The sequence below is a fragment of the Micropterus salmoides genome, unplaced genomic scaffold, assembly GCF_014851395.1.
Source record: "Micropterus salmoides isolate LMB-PRFRI ecotype aquatic unplaced genomic scaffold, ASM1485139v1 Ms_hic_scaffold_3, whole genome shotgun sequence".
Taxonomy (NCBI): Eukaryota; Metazoa; Chordata; class Actinopteri; order Centrarchiformes; family Centrarchidae; genus Micropterus; species Micropterus salmoides.
The window spans coordinates 37,715,905-37,731,689 of NW_024042261.1; the positions used below are offsets into that span (position 1 = coordinate 37,715,905).

The 15,785-nt window shown below is 41.8% G+C and overlaps 1 protein-coding gene and 1 long non-coding RNA gene across 2 annotated transcripts; both read right to left on the reverse strand.

The window, feature by feature from the left end:
• Window positions 1-769: 769 nt before the first annotated feature.
• On the reverse strand, window positions 770-3,126 carry LOC119882970. Its single transcript, XR_005440572.1, has 4 exons — window positions 2,989-3,126; window positions 1,646-1,947; window positions 1,231-1,550; window positions 770-997 (listed from the first exon to the last, which is right to left on the reverse strand). It is a non-coding gene; the product is annotated as an uncharacterized LOC119882970 (long non-coding RNA).
• Window positions 3,127-3,570: 444 nt separating this feature from the next.
• Window positions 3,571-6,397, reverse strand: LOC119882490 (CD5 antigen-like). Its single transcript, XM_038692532.1, has 4 exons — window positions 6,171-6,397; window positions 5,801-5,832; window positions 5,443-5,730; window positions 3,571-3,692 (listed from the first exon to the last, which is right to left on the reverse strand). The coding sequence occupies exons 1-4, from the start codon at window positions 6,233-6,235 to the stop codon at window positions 3,571-3,573; spliced, it is 507 nt and encodes a 168-aa protein (XP_038548460.1). The 5' UTR covers window positions 6,236-6,397.
• Window positions 6,398-15,785: the final 9,388 nt, after the last annotated feature.

Here is a 15,785-nt window from a genome sequence, read left to right on the forward strand (position 1 = left end):
CATCTGATTTGACTGGCTGTATAGATATGTATATCTCCCAAGGAGAACACAGGACATTTTATTCACGGGCAACAGAAGAGGAGAGGCCACATGTGAAAAGTGTCTTTGAGCTCTGAGTCTAAGTCTAAATTCTGAGATAGACTCAGAGCTCAAATACATTTTCACATGTGGCCCTAATACTCATCTGTATAGAGCAAATAGCGAAAAAAAAGCAAGTTCATTTCAGTTGGAATTGATGCTATAAATCTTGTTTTTGCTGACTTTTAGCGTTTGAGTTCCTCACAAAGTTGCTCTCCTTATCCTCTGTCTTGTGTGTCATGGACAAAAAATTAAAATCGTTAGACTGCTGGTTTTCTGGATGGAAGTGAAGACTTGGTGTCTCATTATCACTGAATATATTTTCATGCAGTCAAATAATTGTATAATAATTGTTCTGTATTGTATGTTCTCAAATAAGCAGATAATCTATAAACCAAAACTAAATTGTGTTGTATTGTCCTGTTGAAATGCACTCAACTTATCTGCACTCCGGCAATCAAACTTTTATGAACTTTATACGTAGTTACTGTTTCCATGTCCCTTATCCATTAGATTAGTCTGTAAGATAATACAGTAGTACTTTCTAGCCTTTCAGTGTCACATTTCCCTATTGGGCCCAGATTGTCTAAGAAGTTACCTGAGACAGTGATGGAGTGGCTGGCTCTCAGAAGAAAGTTATGGGAGAAAACATAGATGTGATAAACAGCTGTAGTTCCCTTGTGTGGTGGTCTGCAGCAGAGAACAGGAAATGGGCAGTGTGATTGACAGCTGGCAGGGTGTAGTTCTGTGTTGTGTTGGAGTTGGTGAAGATAAGCTGGAAGGAGCCTCCTGGATACTGTGGCAGGATGAGCAGCTGATGGTGAAGTTGGAGCCCATGAGCACCTGAAGCCCCTGCTGCTTGGCCTCAGAATCCCCGTCAGTGTAGCAGAGAAGGAGATGTTTGGCTGAGCCAGAATATCTGTGAACACGGTGGGAGATGAAACATTTAGTCTGCATTTAAGAAAAATAAAATTCCTCATCTTCATTTGTTTTGTCAAAGCGAACACTGAACACAGTACGATGACAAGATTTGTTTATTAGCAGGAGATATTGATAATGGATAAATTGAAATCTTATTCAGATGACTTAGTTTAAAAATGAACAGGCAGGTAAGAGATTATAAGGATTCCTGTGTTTCATTGATGCCGTTACCTGAGCAGGTGACTTCCAGGCTTAGAACCCTTCTATTAGAACCATACCCGAGCGATAATAAATCACATTCTCTGATTACAGACTCAGACGAACCACAGGAAGGTGCAATTATCCATGGTTCTCGTTTGTATAATTCATCACTTATAACTCTTTCTGCTGAAAGAGCAGAGCCACAGTCCAGCTGCCTACAACTAAAGCTGCGGACAACAGGTTCCAGTTAAGGAAGTACTCAGCTACTGGTCTCCACTCTCCCTTCCGTTTCATCTCAAGTCTACCGACACAGCGGCTGGCCCCTCCAACCAACCGGACGTCATCAGGCTCTGAACAGATACAAGAGAGTAATTAGCTAAAGAAGTAAAGTAACTTGCATTACAACAGAGATTACACCAAATCAAAGCAGCAGATCTTCTCCTACCTGAACATGTGAGTTCAACAGCTTGCCAGATGAGCAGGTGTCTCTAGCTGAGCCTGAGCTTCCACAGTCCCGGAGAGCAGACTCATGGCCTCCACACTGGAACTCTTTTGACCACACTGGGGGCCCTGCTTCTCCATACAGCGCCCCCTGGAGGACTGAAGGAGCCCACAGCCAAGCTCCCTGCAGACCACTTCTGCATCCTGCTGGTCAAAGTCATCTTCACACATTGAGGACCACGACTGGTTAGACTTCACCTCCAGTCTGCCGAACATGGACTAGTCCATTAACCAGCCTGACAGGTCCTGAAGAGGACGACAGGGAGAGAGAGTAAAACATGCAGACAGAGAGTTTGAATTTAGAGCAACACAAAATAAATAACAACACACAGCTACAAAATTCTTTGGATGTGTAGCATGTAAGGAAAATGTCAACATAGAACTTTTAGAACTTGTGTTACTGCATTGAAGAAGGCTGTAGGGGAATTTCTTGACAGGTACAGGGGGGTACATGTGCAGGGCTGGGTTGCTGGGATGTTCTTAACATTCATATGTAGCTGCACAATCAGTACAAGCAGAGTCAGGGTCTAGCACAGGGGAGCTGAGCCAGGGATAGGCCTACTCAGAGCTGAAGATGAGGAATTAGATTTTTATGCATACACACTGCTCTATTTTATGGGACTGTATTGTAATTTGATTATATTAACTATTTTAGATTTCTGATGGACTCAGGCTTGGCTAAGTGGTCTTGTTCAGTGCAGCGGTGCCTTGTGCTTATACAAACTTAAGAGGCGGGTGTCACAAAAGTTTCTTGAAGGTCTTTATCATAATGAAACTGACTATATACAAGTCATTTTTCACCACGCCCCGCTCCCCACCTCGCTCGCATAAAAGGCTCTCCATCTCAAAGTCCCGGGCTGAATTTCAGTCCCAGTACATCCCTGTCTTTTACCTATTCTTTCCAGCTACAGGCCAGTTCTGATTTTACATAGAACTACAGTTTCTCTCCTAGTAAGTTAATATACAGCCTATTATGATCTAATATCAACATATAATGCTGTAAATAAAAATGTGAAAAGAATGAAGCTTTCAATAACTCTTTTTTAAAGATGGCGTCAGTGTGCATTTGTGGCCGCCTTTTCATTTTCTATGCATTTATGCCTTGCTGCGTGGGCCTGTAACAATGTGGCACACAGGTGGAATGCAAAACTGAGCTTAACAGAACTTATTCTTGATCTACTTTAGGTTGGATGGTACCTCATTTGGATTTTTACTTTACAAAACCGTCACCAAATAAAGAAAGACTAAGAAAGATTATTGTTATAGTTGAGGTATTTCTGGAGTTACCTGAGCACTTGATCTCCAGGTTGGAAAGTGAAGTGTCAAGCTTTGTAAATAAACATTCTCTAACTGCAGATTCGGACTGAAGACAAGTTGATCCAATCCTCCATATTGTTCTGTACTGGCTAATCGTTCTCTTCCCTGTAGAAACAGCAGAGCCGCAGTCCAGTTGTTCACACACAACATCTGCTGTCTTTAGATTCCAGCCAGACGTTTGGTCGTCCACCTTTTCCCACTCTTCCTGTTGTTTCACCTCCAGTTCACCAGCACAGCGAGTGGATCCTCCCACCAACCGGACATTATCGGGCTCTGGGCAGACGAGAGTAATTATTAAAAATAGATGAAGTCACATTTATTAAATAGAAAATCAGTCCAAAACAAAGCTGCAGCTCCTCTCCTACCTGAGCAGGTGAGTTCAACAGCTTTGCCAGATGAGCAGGTGTCTCTAGCTGAGCCTGAGCTGTCAATCTGACAATCCAGGAGAGCAGACTCATGGCCTTCACACTGGAACTCTTTGGTCCTCATGGGCCCCTCTACTCCTGCATAGAGCGCCCCCTGGAGGACTGAAGGAGCCCACAGCCAAGCTCCCTACAGACCACCTCTGCATCTGCTGGTTAAAGTCATCTTCACACACTGAGGACCACACTGGTTAGACTTCACCTCCAGTCTGCCTGAACACAGACTAGTCCCATTAACCAGCCTGACAGAGTCTGAAGAGGAAGAGAGCGAGAGACACAGAAACACAGCAGAGAGTTGAATTTGATGAGTTTAGGCATGGCAAAATAAAACATTACATATAATGAAGTGGTCCTACAGTGTATGCCAGTCATAATGCCAGTCAGTCCTTGTTGTCTGTGCATGTTTTTGAGAACTGTTCCTGAGCTTTCCTGCACTTTGTCCCAGAAAGGTTTATACTCACCTAAAGGATTATTAGGAACACCATACTAATACTGTGTTTGACCCCCTTTCACTTCAGAACTGCCTTAATTCGTGGCATTGATTCAACAAGGTGCTGAAAGCATTCTTTAGAAATGTTGGCCCATATTGATGGATAGCATCTTGCAGTTGATGGAGATTTGTGGGATGCACATCCAGGGCACGAAGCTCCCGTTCCACCACATCCCAAAGATGCTCTATTGGGTTGAGATCTGGTGACTGTGGGGGCCATTTTAGTACAGTGAAGTCATTGTCATGTTCAAGAAACCAATTTGAAATGATTGGAGCTTTGTGACATGGTGCATTATCCTGCTGGAAGTAGCCATCAGAGGATGGGTACATGGTGGTCATAAAGGGATGGACATGGTCAGAAACAATGCTCAGGTAGGACGTGGCATTTAAACCATGCCCAATTGGCACTAAGGGGCCTAAAGTGTGCCAAGAAAACATCCCCCACACCATTACACCACCACCAGCAGCCTGCACAGTGGTAACAAGGCATGATGGATCCATGTTCTCATTCTGTTTACGCCAAATTCTGACTCTACCATCTGAATGTCTCAACAGAAATCGAGACTCATCAGACCAGCAACATTTTTCCAGTCTTCAACTGTCCATTTTGGTGAGCTGCAATGGAAAACAGAGGACGGCGGGCTAAAAGCGAGTCAGTGTAAAAGGGGTTTTAGACACCTGTAGTGTCAACTCTAAAGACTTAATATTTTACCTCAAACTGAGTGCTTGCAGTGATGTCGATCAGTGTCTGAAACTCCCTCTTCCCACGCTTTTCCAACGTCACAATTTGGAGGGATACATCTGACAATTTTGTAACTTGTTCCAATTTAACTTGGAATAGTAAAGCTGTAACTAACAATGACACATGGATGGCAAGGTGTACAGAGGTGAGAATGAAGGCAAGATTTAACGTTTCTCTCAAGATCTCTTTGGTCTTATTCCCATTTGTAAGACTCATCTGTCCCACCCAGCTTTTCACAGTTCTGGAAAAGCTGGGTGGGACATGTTAGGAGACATAACAGTTAGGAGTCCCTTTAGTGGCAGATCAACACTGTAAATTTTAAACATACCAGTCTAATATAGGTGTAACCATTTCATTTGATAGACTTCACAATATAGAGCAGAGGTACATCTTTCCTGAGGAATCTATAATAACAATTAAATAAACAATAATAATTTTCTTTTTTCTTGTTGACACATCAGACAGCAAATTCAAATCAATATCAGTTAGTGGATATATCGCAACCCAATGTATTACAGAGATGACCAAGATGTAAACATGTACTATAGTAAAATATACTAGGGTGCCCAGAAATTACACAATAAACAAAAATCTGCAAAATAACATCCTAAAATAACATCTTTGTTAATGTTAATTTATATAATTTAATGTAAATTTATTTTAATAACTTTGCAAATGACACTAAATCCAGTTAGCGGTTAAATGGAATCCTATCATTCTCTGAGCTTCTGGGAGTTGTGTCTTTGTTTTTTGGCTACGGATGGCGTTACCTGAGCAGGTGATCTCCAAACTGGTAAGAAGATGTGAGGACCTTTTTGTCAAACATTTCCTCGGTCTAGATTTTAAATTAATACAGGAAGGATTGATTCTCCATGAAGGTTTTTGAAAACTTGAGGAAGCCCGAACCACAGAACCACAGTCCAGATGTCTACAAACTTCATCTGCTAACTTCAGGTCCCAGCCACGGTCATCCTCCTGTCTCCAAGCTCCCTGGCGTTTCACCTGCAGCAAACCAGAACAGCGGCTGGATCCTCCCACCAAGCGGATATCATCAGTCTCTAACACAGGTAAGAGTTTCATTAGTGAAATAATCTCTTGTGTAAATATATTTCTACTTTCTCTGTTTACCTTTAAAAGTGTGATCTTCCTCCCCTGGAGACCTGGGGAGAGTCATGAAAAAATCTATTAAATTTTTTTCTGCAAAAAGGGAAAACAAGGCAAATGATTGCATTCATGGTAATCAATAACCTAAGAACCACAGAACATTTAAATAAGATAAAACCAATCATACATCTATGACACATTTATGTCTCATCACGGTTCTTTAGAAATGTCTGAGATCCAAGATCCCTTTCCCCCTGTCATTTCCCCAAATTTCTTTCTAACCTAGCTTGATTTTAATTTAAAATATTGGTTTAAATAAAGTTCATGCCAGTCAAACCAAACTCATTCTGTAGCAGCAGTCACTGAGGCTAAAAAGACTGTCCTGAAGTCCTACCTGAGCTCCAGAGCAACATGAACACCACCAGTACGTGCTCCATGTCCAGTTGTTGTGTTGTCCATATGAGCATTCTAGCTTCATTTACTTGCTTAATCTTATATAGCTCTCTTCTGCCGGTCAGATGTGCAGTTTCCTCTTCATCTTTAAATTTCCTTATCAGAATTTGTGTGGTTTCTTGCTTAACATGACTGCCAACACTTTGGCATTTGTCAACAGAAAGCTAATTGATAACCAGACCTGTCGTCAGGGTTGATCAAAGGGCACAGATAACCCCGGCCCAAGGCCCAGGGGGTCCATGCAAAGGTCTATGGTTGACCCGTAAATCGGATCAAGGACAATACTTTACTTACAGTCTAATATGAATAAGGAAACCTTTTAGATGTATTTACATGATAAATAAATGTATTATTATCATTACAACATATTTCATACTTCATACGTCATCTGATAACACACCCCCGCTGTTATGTGAATGGTATGGTCGAAACATTTGGCCAGATGTGCAGAGCATGCATATGTAAAGAAAGTCACTGTAAACAACACTGCAGCCTGTCAGGGGCCCAGAAAAAGAAAAGCCAAAACACAGTGAGGAAAATAAAATGATAGGGACGACAAATTTCTGGCCAAATACAGTGTTAAGAAGCACCATGTAGCCCATGTATGACAGGAGGAGGTGAGGAGCTAACAGTTAGGCAGACTAGCAAAGCTAAACTTGCTTAATAACCTTTAACACCCGAGCTGCCAACTGTCTGGCATCGAGCGTTGGACTCAGGCAATTGACAATTTTCACACGCTCTTACGCTACACATCAATTTTCTCACGCAGTGAAAAACAAATGTGTAAAATGAATAACGAGTCGGGGCGAGTGAACTCCACCCAGCTGATGCGACATCGGCAAGATGCACTGTGAGTAACTAACTGAAAGAGGTTTTTTTTTAAATAAACATCTAAAATCTGAGGCACAGATGTCCTCTGTTTGGGACTGTGAGCTGCACTTTATCTGAGGTGCTGAAGTTAATGTGAGGGAATTTGTGACAAGATTTTTGTCTGGTCAAAAGCATGGCTACCGATACATTCAGTGTCAATGAACATTAAAACATGGGAAAATCAAAACAACGCTGAAATTAAATAAATAATATTTGTTCATGAAGTCACCTGTCTGTCATTAGAAAAAACACAACAACTGTGGGTATGTAAGAGTGTATGACAATGGTTGCCGTTGATGTCATGTGAGCTGGTTGGAAAACACAGGAAAACGGTGTTACAGGAAAGTCGGTCGTGAAAGCAGGTCACCTGAGGCTGTTAACAGTGACTGATGAGGTCTTATGCAACCTGTCTATTAACAGTTTCTTACAGCAGGCTGTTGGTCCTTCGTCCAGTAACAGATGTCTGCTAGTAGCTCTTATACTCTGTACACGTTTGGATAACTTTAACAAAACTTTGTTTGTTCAGGGTTTTTTTCTTTAACAAGACAAAAACATAATCAAAGGTTGCTCATAGTAAAATCCTAGTGATTTCCAGGGAATTTTAGGGACTTTCCAAGGTTTCCAAGGAAAAGTAATTTTTTCATGCAGGTGGCCTCTTTGGACTGACATTCTTACCACAAAAGGCTCCTTATCTCCCTTTTGCTGGTGGTGTTTACTTATCTTCTGACCTCCATTTGTCCACATGCATGTGTATACTCTCCTCCTTTGGTGGGTGGTAATAACCTCTCTCCTACGCTCAGGCTTGATGCGGATCACTCTTGTAACACATACATCCCTGCACTCATGTCCACAGATAATAATTTGGATTCGTGTCAAAAGATAAAAATTTGCACTCATGGTCACAAATCCTCCCTCCTGCACCTGGATCCTTTTCTCCATGCATGTCAACAATTAATGCAATGGTCTTTGGTCCTAGGCCTTTTATATCTTGGAGTGTAGACTCATCACAATTATGGTCTTTGGTTAAAACAAAAATCATTATACAGAGTGATTGATTTAAATCTTTGTATACATTTGCATATATAAGATTGGAGAAACAACTCATCATGCAGACTCATCGTGTATAACATAATGTATAATGATGATTCAAAAATTAGGATACCAAAAAATACTCAACATATGTGTGAAAAGGTTGTGACCTCACATAAAAATTATCCACTTGCCAGGTTTCTCTGTTTCCTCTGACGGCCTGCAGGCCTATTCCTATGTGAAGACTCCGGGTCAGATTTTCCGGGAAATCCATTGGCTGTGATTGCATGCTGAAACCTTTCAACACATTAAACTGTTAAGATAATGCAACATAATGGTGCAGGAAAACACCACAGTGGAAGGCTCATCCACTGTAGTACCCTTACTTACTGCAGTCAAACTGATATAAAGTGTGGCAATAATCACATTTATAATATTCATTCCCGCTCACTAACCATTTCTAATAAATTTAGTTGTGCTCACATTGCTGAGCCTCCTGTGAAAGATAACGTTACACAAACAGTTATTAAAAAGGCAAGCTAACACTGACATATTGCTAAATTCATTAAATGCAACGTTATCATGAAATGAGCATGGAGTAGTCAAGCTCATAAAAATATTAAGGTTGCAGTGGGAGTTTGCCTGAGTTTCCAGCGTGTTGTGTGAAGCTTTTTCCTGGTGTGTCAGAAGTGTGAGCATGCATACAAGCATACACCAGGTTGCAATTTAAAAACCACACCACTAGTGGCCGCTGAAAACTACATATTGCCCCTTTAATATGAAGCGAGATTGACAAAAAACAAGAAATGGGGTTTTTTTCATATCAAAAATATACGCAACTATGGTGAGTAAAGAAACTTTAAACTAAAGTAAAACTTCAAAGGTAGTTAAAGTAAATTTAAGTGTAGATTAAATTTCCCTTTCTTGGAAAAAAAACAAGTGTTTTAACATATCTCAAAAACAGGATGTCAAAAGTTCAAAAGAATTACCACTTCCCCAGGTCCTGCCTACACAAAGCTTAACCTGAGCTGTCTTCTGGGGCCCTAGAAGCCTACCTCCGACAGGGAACTCTCCACCCAGGATTCGCCCTGAAAATAATAAAGGAAGTCCAAGTGTCCACGGGAAAGACTGCTGTGCAGCCTATCTGAACACAACTGAAAAGGATTTGCAGAGGACAGAATAGGAGCAGTAGTAAGGGGGGTCGAAAGTAACACACAGGAAGGTTGAAAGTAACACACAGGAAGGTTGAAAGTAACACACAGGAGGGTTGAAAGGAGGGTCGAAAGTAACACACAGGAGAGTTGAAAGGAGAGTCGAAAGTGACACACAGGAGGGTCGAAAGTAACACACAGGAGGGTTGAAAGGAAGGTCGAAAGTAACACACAGAAGGGTCGAAAGTAACACACAGGAGGGTTGAAAGGAGGGTTGAAAGTAACGCACAGGAGGGTCGAAAGAAACACACAGGAGAGTTGAAAGGAGGGTCGAAAATAACACACAGGAGGGTTGAAAGGAGGGTCGAAAGTAACACACAGGAGGGTCGAAAGGAGGATTGAAAGTAATACACAGGAGGGTTGAAAGGAGGGTTGAAAGGAAGGTCGAAAGTAATACACAGGAGGGTTGAAAGGAATACACAGGAGGGTTGAAAGAAACACTCAGAAAGGTTGAAAGGAGAGTCGAAAGTAACAGGAGGGATGAAAGTAACACACAGGAGGGTTGAAAGTAACACACAGGAGGGTCGAAAGTAACACACAGGAGGGTTGAAAGGAAGGTCGAAAGTAACACACAGAAGGGTTGAAAGGAGGATTGAAAGTAACACAGGAGGGTTGAAAGTAACACAAAGAAGGGTTGAAAGGAGGATTGACAGTAACACACAGGAGGGTAGAAAGGAGGGTTGAAAGTAATACACAGGAGGGTTGAAAGGAGGGTTGAAAGTAACACACAGGAGGGTCGAAAGTAACACACAGGAGGGTTGAAAGGAGGATTGAAAGTAATACACAGGAGGGTTGAAAGGAGGGTTGAAAGTAACACACAGGAGGGTTGAAAGGAAGGTCGAAAGTAACACACGAGGGTTGAAAGGAGGGTTAAAAGTAACACACAGGAGGGTTGAAAGGAGAGTTGAAAGTAACACACAGGAGGGTAGAAAGGAAGGTCGAAAGTAACACACAGGAGGGTTGAAAGGAGGGTTGAAAGTAACACACAGGAGGGTCGAAAGTAACACACAGGAGGGTTGAAAGGAGGATTGACAGTAACACACAGGAGGGTTGAAAGGAGGGTTGAAAGTAACACACAGGAGGGTTGAAAGGAGGGTTGAAAGTAACACACAGGAGGGTCGAAAGTAACACACACGAGGGTTGAAAGGAGGGTTGAAAGTAACACACAGAAGGGTAGAAAGGAGGGTTGAAAGTAACACACAGGAGGGTAGAAAGGAAGGTCGAAAGTAACACACAGGAGGGTTGAAAGGAAGGTCGAAAGTAACACACGAGGGTTGAAAGGAGGGTTAAAAGTAACACACAGGAGAGTTGAAAGGAGAGTTGAAAGTAACACACAGGAGGGTAGAAAGGAAGGTCGAAAGTAACACACAGGAGGGTTGAAAGGAGGGTTGAAAGTAACACACAGGAGGGTCGAAAGTAACACACAGGAGGGTTGAAAGGAAGGTCGAAAGTAACACACAGGAGGGTTGAAAGGAGGGTTGAAAGTAACACACAGGAAGGTTGAAAGGAGGGTTGAAAGTAACACACAGGAGGGTCGAAAGTAACACACAGGAGGGTTGAAAGGAGGATTGAAAGTAATACACAGGAGGGTTGAAAGGAGGGTTGAAAGGAGGGTTGAAAGTAACACACAGGAGGGTTGAAAGGAGGGTTGAAAGTAATACACAGGAGGGTTGAAAGGAGGGTTGAAAGTAACACACAGGAGGGTTGAAAGGAGGATTGAAAGTAATACACAGGAGGGTTGAAAGGAGGGTTGAAAGTAATACACAGGAGGGTTGAAAGAAGGATTGAAAGTAACACACAGGAGGGTTGAAAGGAGGGTTGAAAGTAACACACAGGAGGGTCGAAAGTAACACACAGAAGGGTTGAAAGGAGAGTCGAAAGTAACACAGGAGAGTTGAAAGGAGGGTCGAAAATAACACACAGGAGGGTTGAAAGGAGGGTCGAAAGTAACACACAGGAGGGTCGAAAGGAGGGTTGAAAGTAATACACAGGAGGGTTGAAAGGAGGGTTGAAAGTAATACACAGGAGGGTTGAAAGGAACACACAGAAGGGTTGAAAGGAGAGTCGAAAGTAACACAGGAGGGATGAAAGTAACACATAGGAGGGTTGAAAGTAACACACAGGAGGGTCGAAAGTAACACACAGGAGGGTTGAAAGGAAGGTCGAAAGTAACACACAGAAGGGTTGAAAGGAGCATTGAAAGTAACACAGGAGGGTTGAAAGTAACACACAGAAGGGTTGAAAGGAGGATTGACAGTAACACACAGGAGGGTTGAAAGGAGGGTTGAAAGTAACACACGAGGGTTGAAAGGAGGGTTGAAAGTAACACACAGGAGGGTCGAAAGTAACACACAGGAGGGTTGAAAGGAGGATTGAAAGTAATACACAGGAGGGTTGAAAGGACAGTTGAAAGTAACACACAGGAGGGTTGAAAGGAAGGTCGAAAGTAACACACGAGGGTTGAAAGTAACACACAGGAGGGTTGAAAGGAGGGTTGAAAGTAACACACAGGAGGGTAGAAAGGAAGGTCGAAAGTAACACACAGGAGGGTTGAAAGGAGGGTTGACAGTAACACACAGGAGGGTTGAAAGGAGGGTTGAAAGTAACACACGAGGGTTGAAAGGAGGGTTGAAAGTAACACACAGGAGGGTCGAAAGTAACACACAGGAGGGTTGAAAGGAGGATTGAAAGTAATACACAGGAGGGTTGAAAGGACAGTTGAAAGTAACACACAGGAGGGTTGAAAGGAAGGTCGAAAGTAACACACGAGGGTTGAAAGTAACACACAGGAGGGTTGAAAGGAGGGTTGAAAGTAACACACAGGAGGGTAGAAAGGAAGGTCGAAAGTAACACACAGGAGGGTTGAAAGGAGGGTTGAAAGTAACACACAGGAGGGTTGAAAGGAGGGTTGATAGTAACACACAGGAGGGTAGAAAGGAAGGTCGAAAGTAACACACAGGAGGGTTGAAAGGAGGGTTGAAAGTAACACACAGGAGGGTCGAAAGGAGGGTTGAAAGTAACACACAGGAGGGTCGAAAGTAACACACAGGAGGGTTGAAAGGAAGGTCGAAAGTAACACACAGGAGGGTTGAAAGGAGGATTGAAAGTAACACACAGGAGGGTTGAAAGGAGGGTTGAAAGTAACACACAGGAGGGTTGAAAGTAACACACAGGAGGGTCGAAAGTAACACACAGGAGGGTCGAAAGTAACACACAGGAGGGTTGAAAGGAGGGTTGAAAGAGGGTTGAAAGTAACACACAGGAGGGTTGAAAGTAACACACAGGAGGGTCGAAAATAACACAGAGGAGGGTCGAAAGTAACACACAGGAGGGTTGAAAGGAGGGTTGAAAGTAACACACAGGAGGGTTGAAAGTAACACACAGGAGGGTCGAAAGTAACACACAGGAGTGTCGAAAGTAACACACAGGAGGGTCGAAAGTAACACACACATCATGCAATTAATATTAAATTAACTAGGAGGTTCTGAATACTTAACTGTCGTGCATAAATCCTAGGCCTAGGACCAAGCAAGATAAAGATTAATAATTTAAGGGGCCTTTGAGGGTTAAGCCTTGGTTTTAGGATTAAGGTGGGATATAAAGATCAGGGTTGGGGATGGCAAACAGTTTTGAACTCTTCTAATTTCCACCAGCATCATCAAACAACACATTGCAAAGAACATTTAAATAAGGTTAAATATTCAAAAAACCACCAATCATACGCATGTTTGACTGGTTGTCTTATATAAAGCATGTTTGATCACAGAACTTTAGAGATGTCTGAGATCCAAGCTCACTTTTCCAGCCTGTCTCAACTGTGTGCATATTGTAGATTGGGAGTTAACAGACTGTACATGATAGGACATGATAGGAAGTATGCTATCATCTTAGATTGACCTATTTGTGATTAACACTTATCAATCCTCCAATATCACACAGTTTCTAAATTTTCAAGTAGAATCTAAACAAGTTGCCCTCAGTCAGTCCATATTTCTCTACAGACCTTACAGCTGTAACTGAAACACTTAAAGATGATTCATCATTTTATCCTATATTTTTAGACTTGCTTGACTATAATTTAAAATGATGGTTTAACTGAAGTTTATGTATCTGCCAGTGGGTCAGTCAATCCAAGCTCATGCTGTGTGAGCAGCAGTCAGTGAAGTCCTACCTGAGCTCCAGAGCAACATGAACACCACCAGTATGTGATCCATGTCCAGTTGGCATGTTGTCCATATCAGTGTATCAGTGTATCCATCTTCCTCATTTACTGTCTCTTGATCTTATACTCTGTAACAGCTCTCCTCTGCGGTTTCCTCTTCATCTATTAATTTCCTTATCAGGCTTCTTGTGGTTTCTCTCTTAAAGTCACAGCAACTATTTGGCAGGATTTGCCAACAGGAAGCTAATTGATTTTGTGATAATTATATACTGGCATGTGCCCCATCAAGATGTTTTTAACATCTAAAATCATTTCAATTTTATTAATTAAATTTCAGGTACTGCAGCACCATTTACTTTACATCAGGACTGTGTTCTGCTGTTTGGGGAGCCTGAAGGGGAGAATATTTTTTCCATTTAAAAATGTTGCAGCCCTTTTTATCTGCTTTGAATGTTTTATACCCTAGATTTAGTTTATTTGCACTGGTTGCCAGTTTCTGCATTTTTAAATCCTAGGCTGCTCATTACTTACAAGCCTTTATAGATTAACAAGTGTTGCGCCACAGTACATTGGTAAACTTTGAATCTACTAGACTTTCTAAAAAACAATTCAGAGTAAGAGATTTTAGCAACATTTATCAATTTTAAGTTTGTCATCATTTTCTCTTCTCAAAGTCTTCACTCTCTTCCTGTAGACTTACTTAGCAACAGTGTTTTTCATTGATGGTGTTTGGCAGCTGTAGTTTAGTTCAGTTCCAAACTCTTATTTTTTTTCCAAAATACTGTTACATGCATAACACCTTCCACAATCATGGACAAACCTGTCTCATTAATTCACTGTAATGGGAAATGTATTTTAAACTGCTTGATTTCTTTTACTTCTCTGTTAATGTTAAAGTGATAAACACTTTGTCTGGTTTTAGTTCTTTTACACCTTGCTTTAAGTTCAGAGAGTGTACTCAGAATAGGGAGGCCTACAAAACTGTAACCTGTGGTTAAGAACTGCAGGTTGCTGTTTCTAGCAACAAACTAGTGAACCATTTGTGACTTTAATGTCACAGTGTTTAAAAAAATGCACATGAAGGAGGTCTTCGCTTTATGGCTGTGGAGACCCTTGATCTCTGTACAGCTTGAGCCTATTTGCAAATGTGAAATACTGTAAATGTACTGAAAGACAGTTTTGGTTTCAATACAGATTTTCATATAACACAAAAAGAGTTAGCAGTGACCAAGGGCAACAGAGCAGAAAGAAACTGGTGGGAAAAAAGCCTTATGGCTGTTTTAAAACACTGTTTTCAATTTTCTTATATCTGAATATGAAACAACAACCTTGGAGATACTACTCTTTCCTCTGGGCTCCAGCATCTTCCTCTAGCCAGCCTTCAGTACTGGACCCCATAAGAACATACTCATTAATCTCAGTGTTCTCCTCTCGTCCCGGCCTCTGACTTTTTGTGGCCTGAAAAAACATGACAGTTTTGTTTTTGCAACTGTTCTCTTTTAATTAAATACAATTTTTTACAATTAAATACTCAATTAAACATGAATTAAATGTGTGTATAGTAACTTAAGAGTCGAAGCAGAGTGCAGCAATAAGTAATCATGTCCAGCAGGAGGACAACAAGACTTAACGATGACATAATTTTAATTAAAGGTAAAGATGCTTTAAGTCACTTGAAACCATTGATACTAGAGATTGATGAAGTGCAACAAATATGCTACGGCAAGGGGGAGCCAGGACGACAGGTCAGCGGGGAGACCCACATTTAGAAATTGGGTCCCAAGCCCCAATAAAAACAAGCCCTTACGGCACAGAATCACTCAACATAAGGGCGACTGACCTACGATTGAAGGTCATAACCAAGCTGGACCCCCAAGAACGACCAAGATTGCCAAGGCTAAGTGACAAAGTACCCTCTGAAAGTCTGCAGCACTATACTATCCCTACTAAAGCCATAACCGAGACCAATGAGCTGATGTACGCCACAGCAAATGTGATCCTAGAGATGCTTGTCTATAAGATGAACACCACAAGCCACAAAGAGAATTACCCCCATGGAGGAAAAGGCTAGATGCCAAGAACAAGGCAACACAAAGAGAAGTTTGTCAACAGAAAGGTGCAAGGAAGGGGCTACCTAAGAAATACAACAATCTGTCGATACCTGAGGCTCTGGAGACTGCCAAACAAAGACTTATCGCTCTGGCTACCTGATACGAGGGAGAAGCAGAAGCCAGGAGAATAAACCGAATGGTTTAGTGGTGCCAGTGGTGATTGGAGCACTGGG

What these genes read in the sequence shown, in the direction of transcription:
- LOC119882490 (XM_038692532.1), bottom strand. Translation starts at nt 6,235, where the DNA reads ATGGACAACACAACAACTGGACATGGAGCACGTACTGGTGGTGTTCAT. An exon ending in CATGTTGCTCTGGAGCTCAG is followed by an intron (nt 5,833 to 6,170) that starts GTAGGACTTCAG and finishes GACTCTCCCCAG; the next exon opens with GTCTCCAGGGGAGGAAGATC. An exon ending in GGAAGATCACACTTTTAAAG is followed by an intron (nt 5,731 to 5,800) that starts GTAAACAGAGAA and finishes TACCTGTGTTAG; the next exon opens with AGACTGATGATATCCGCTTG.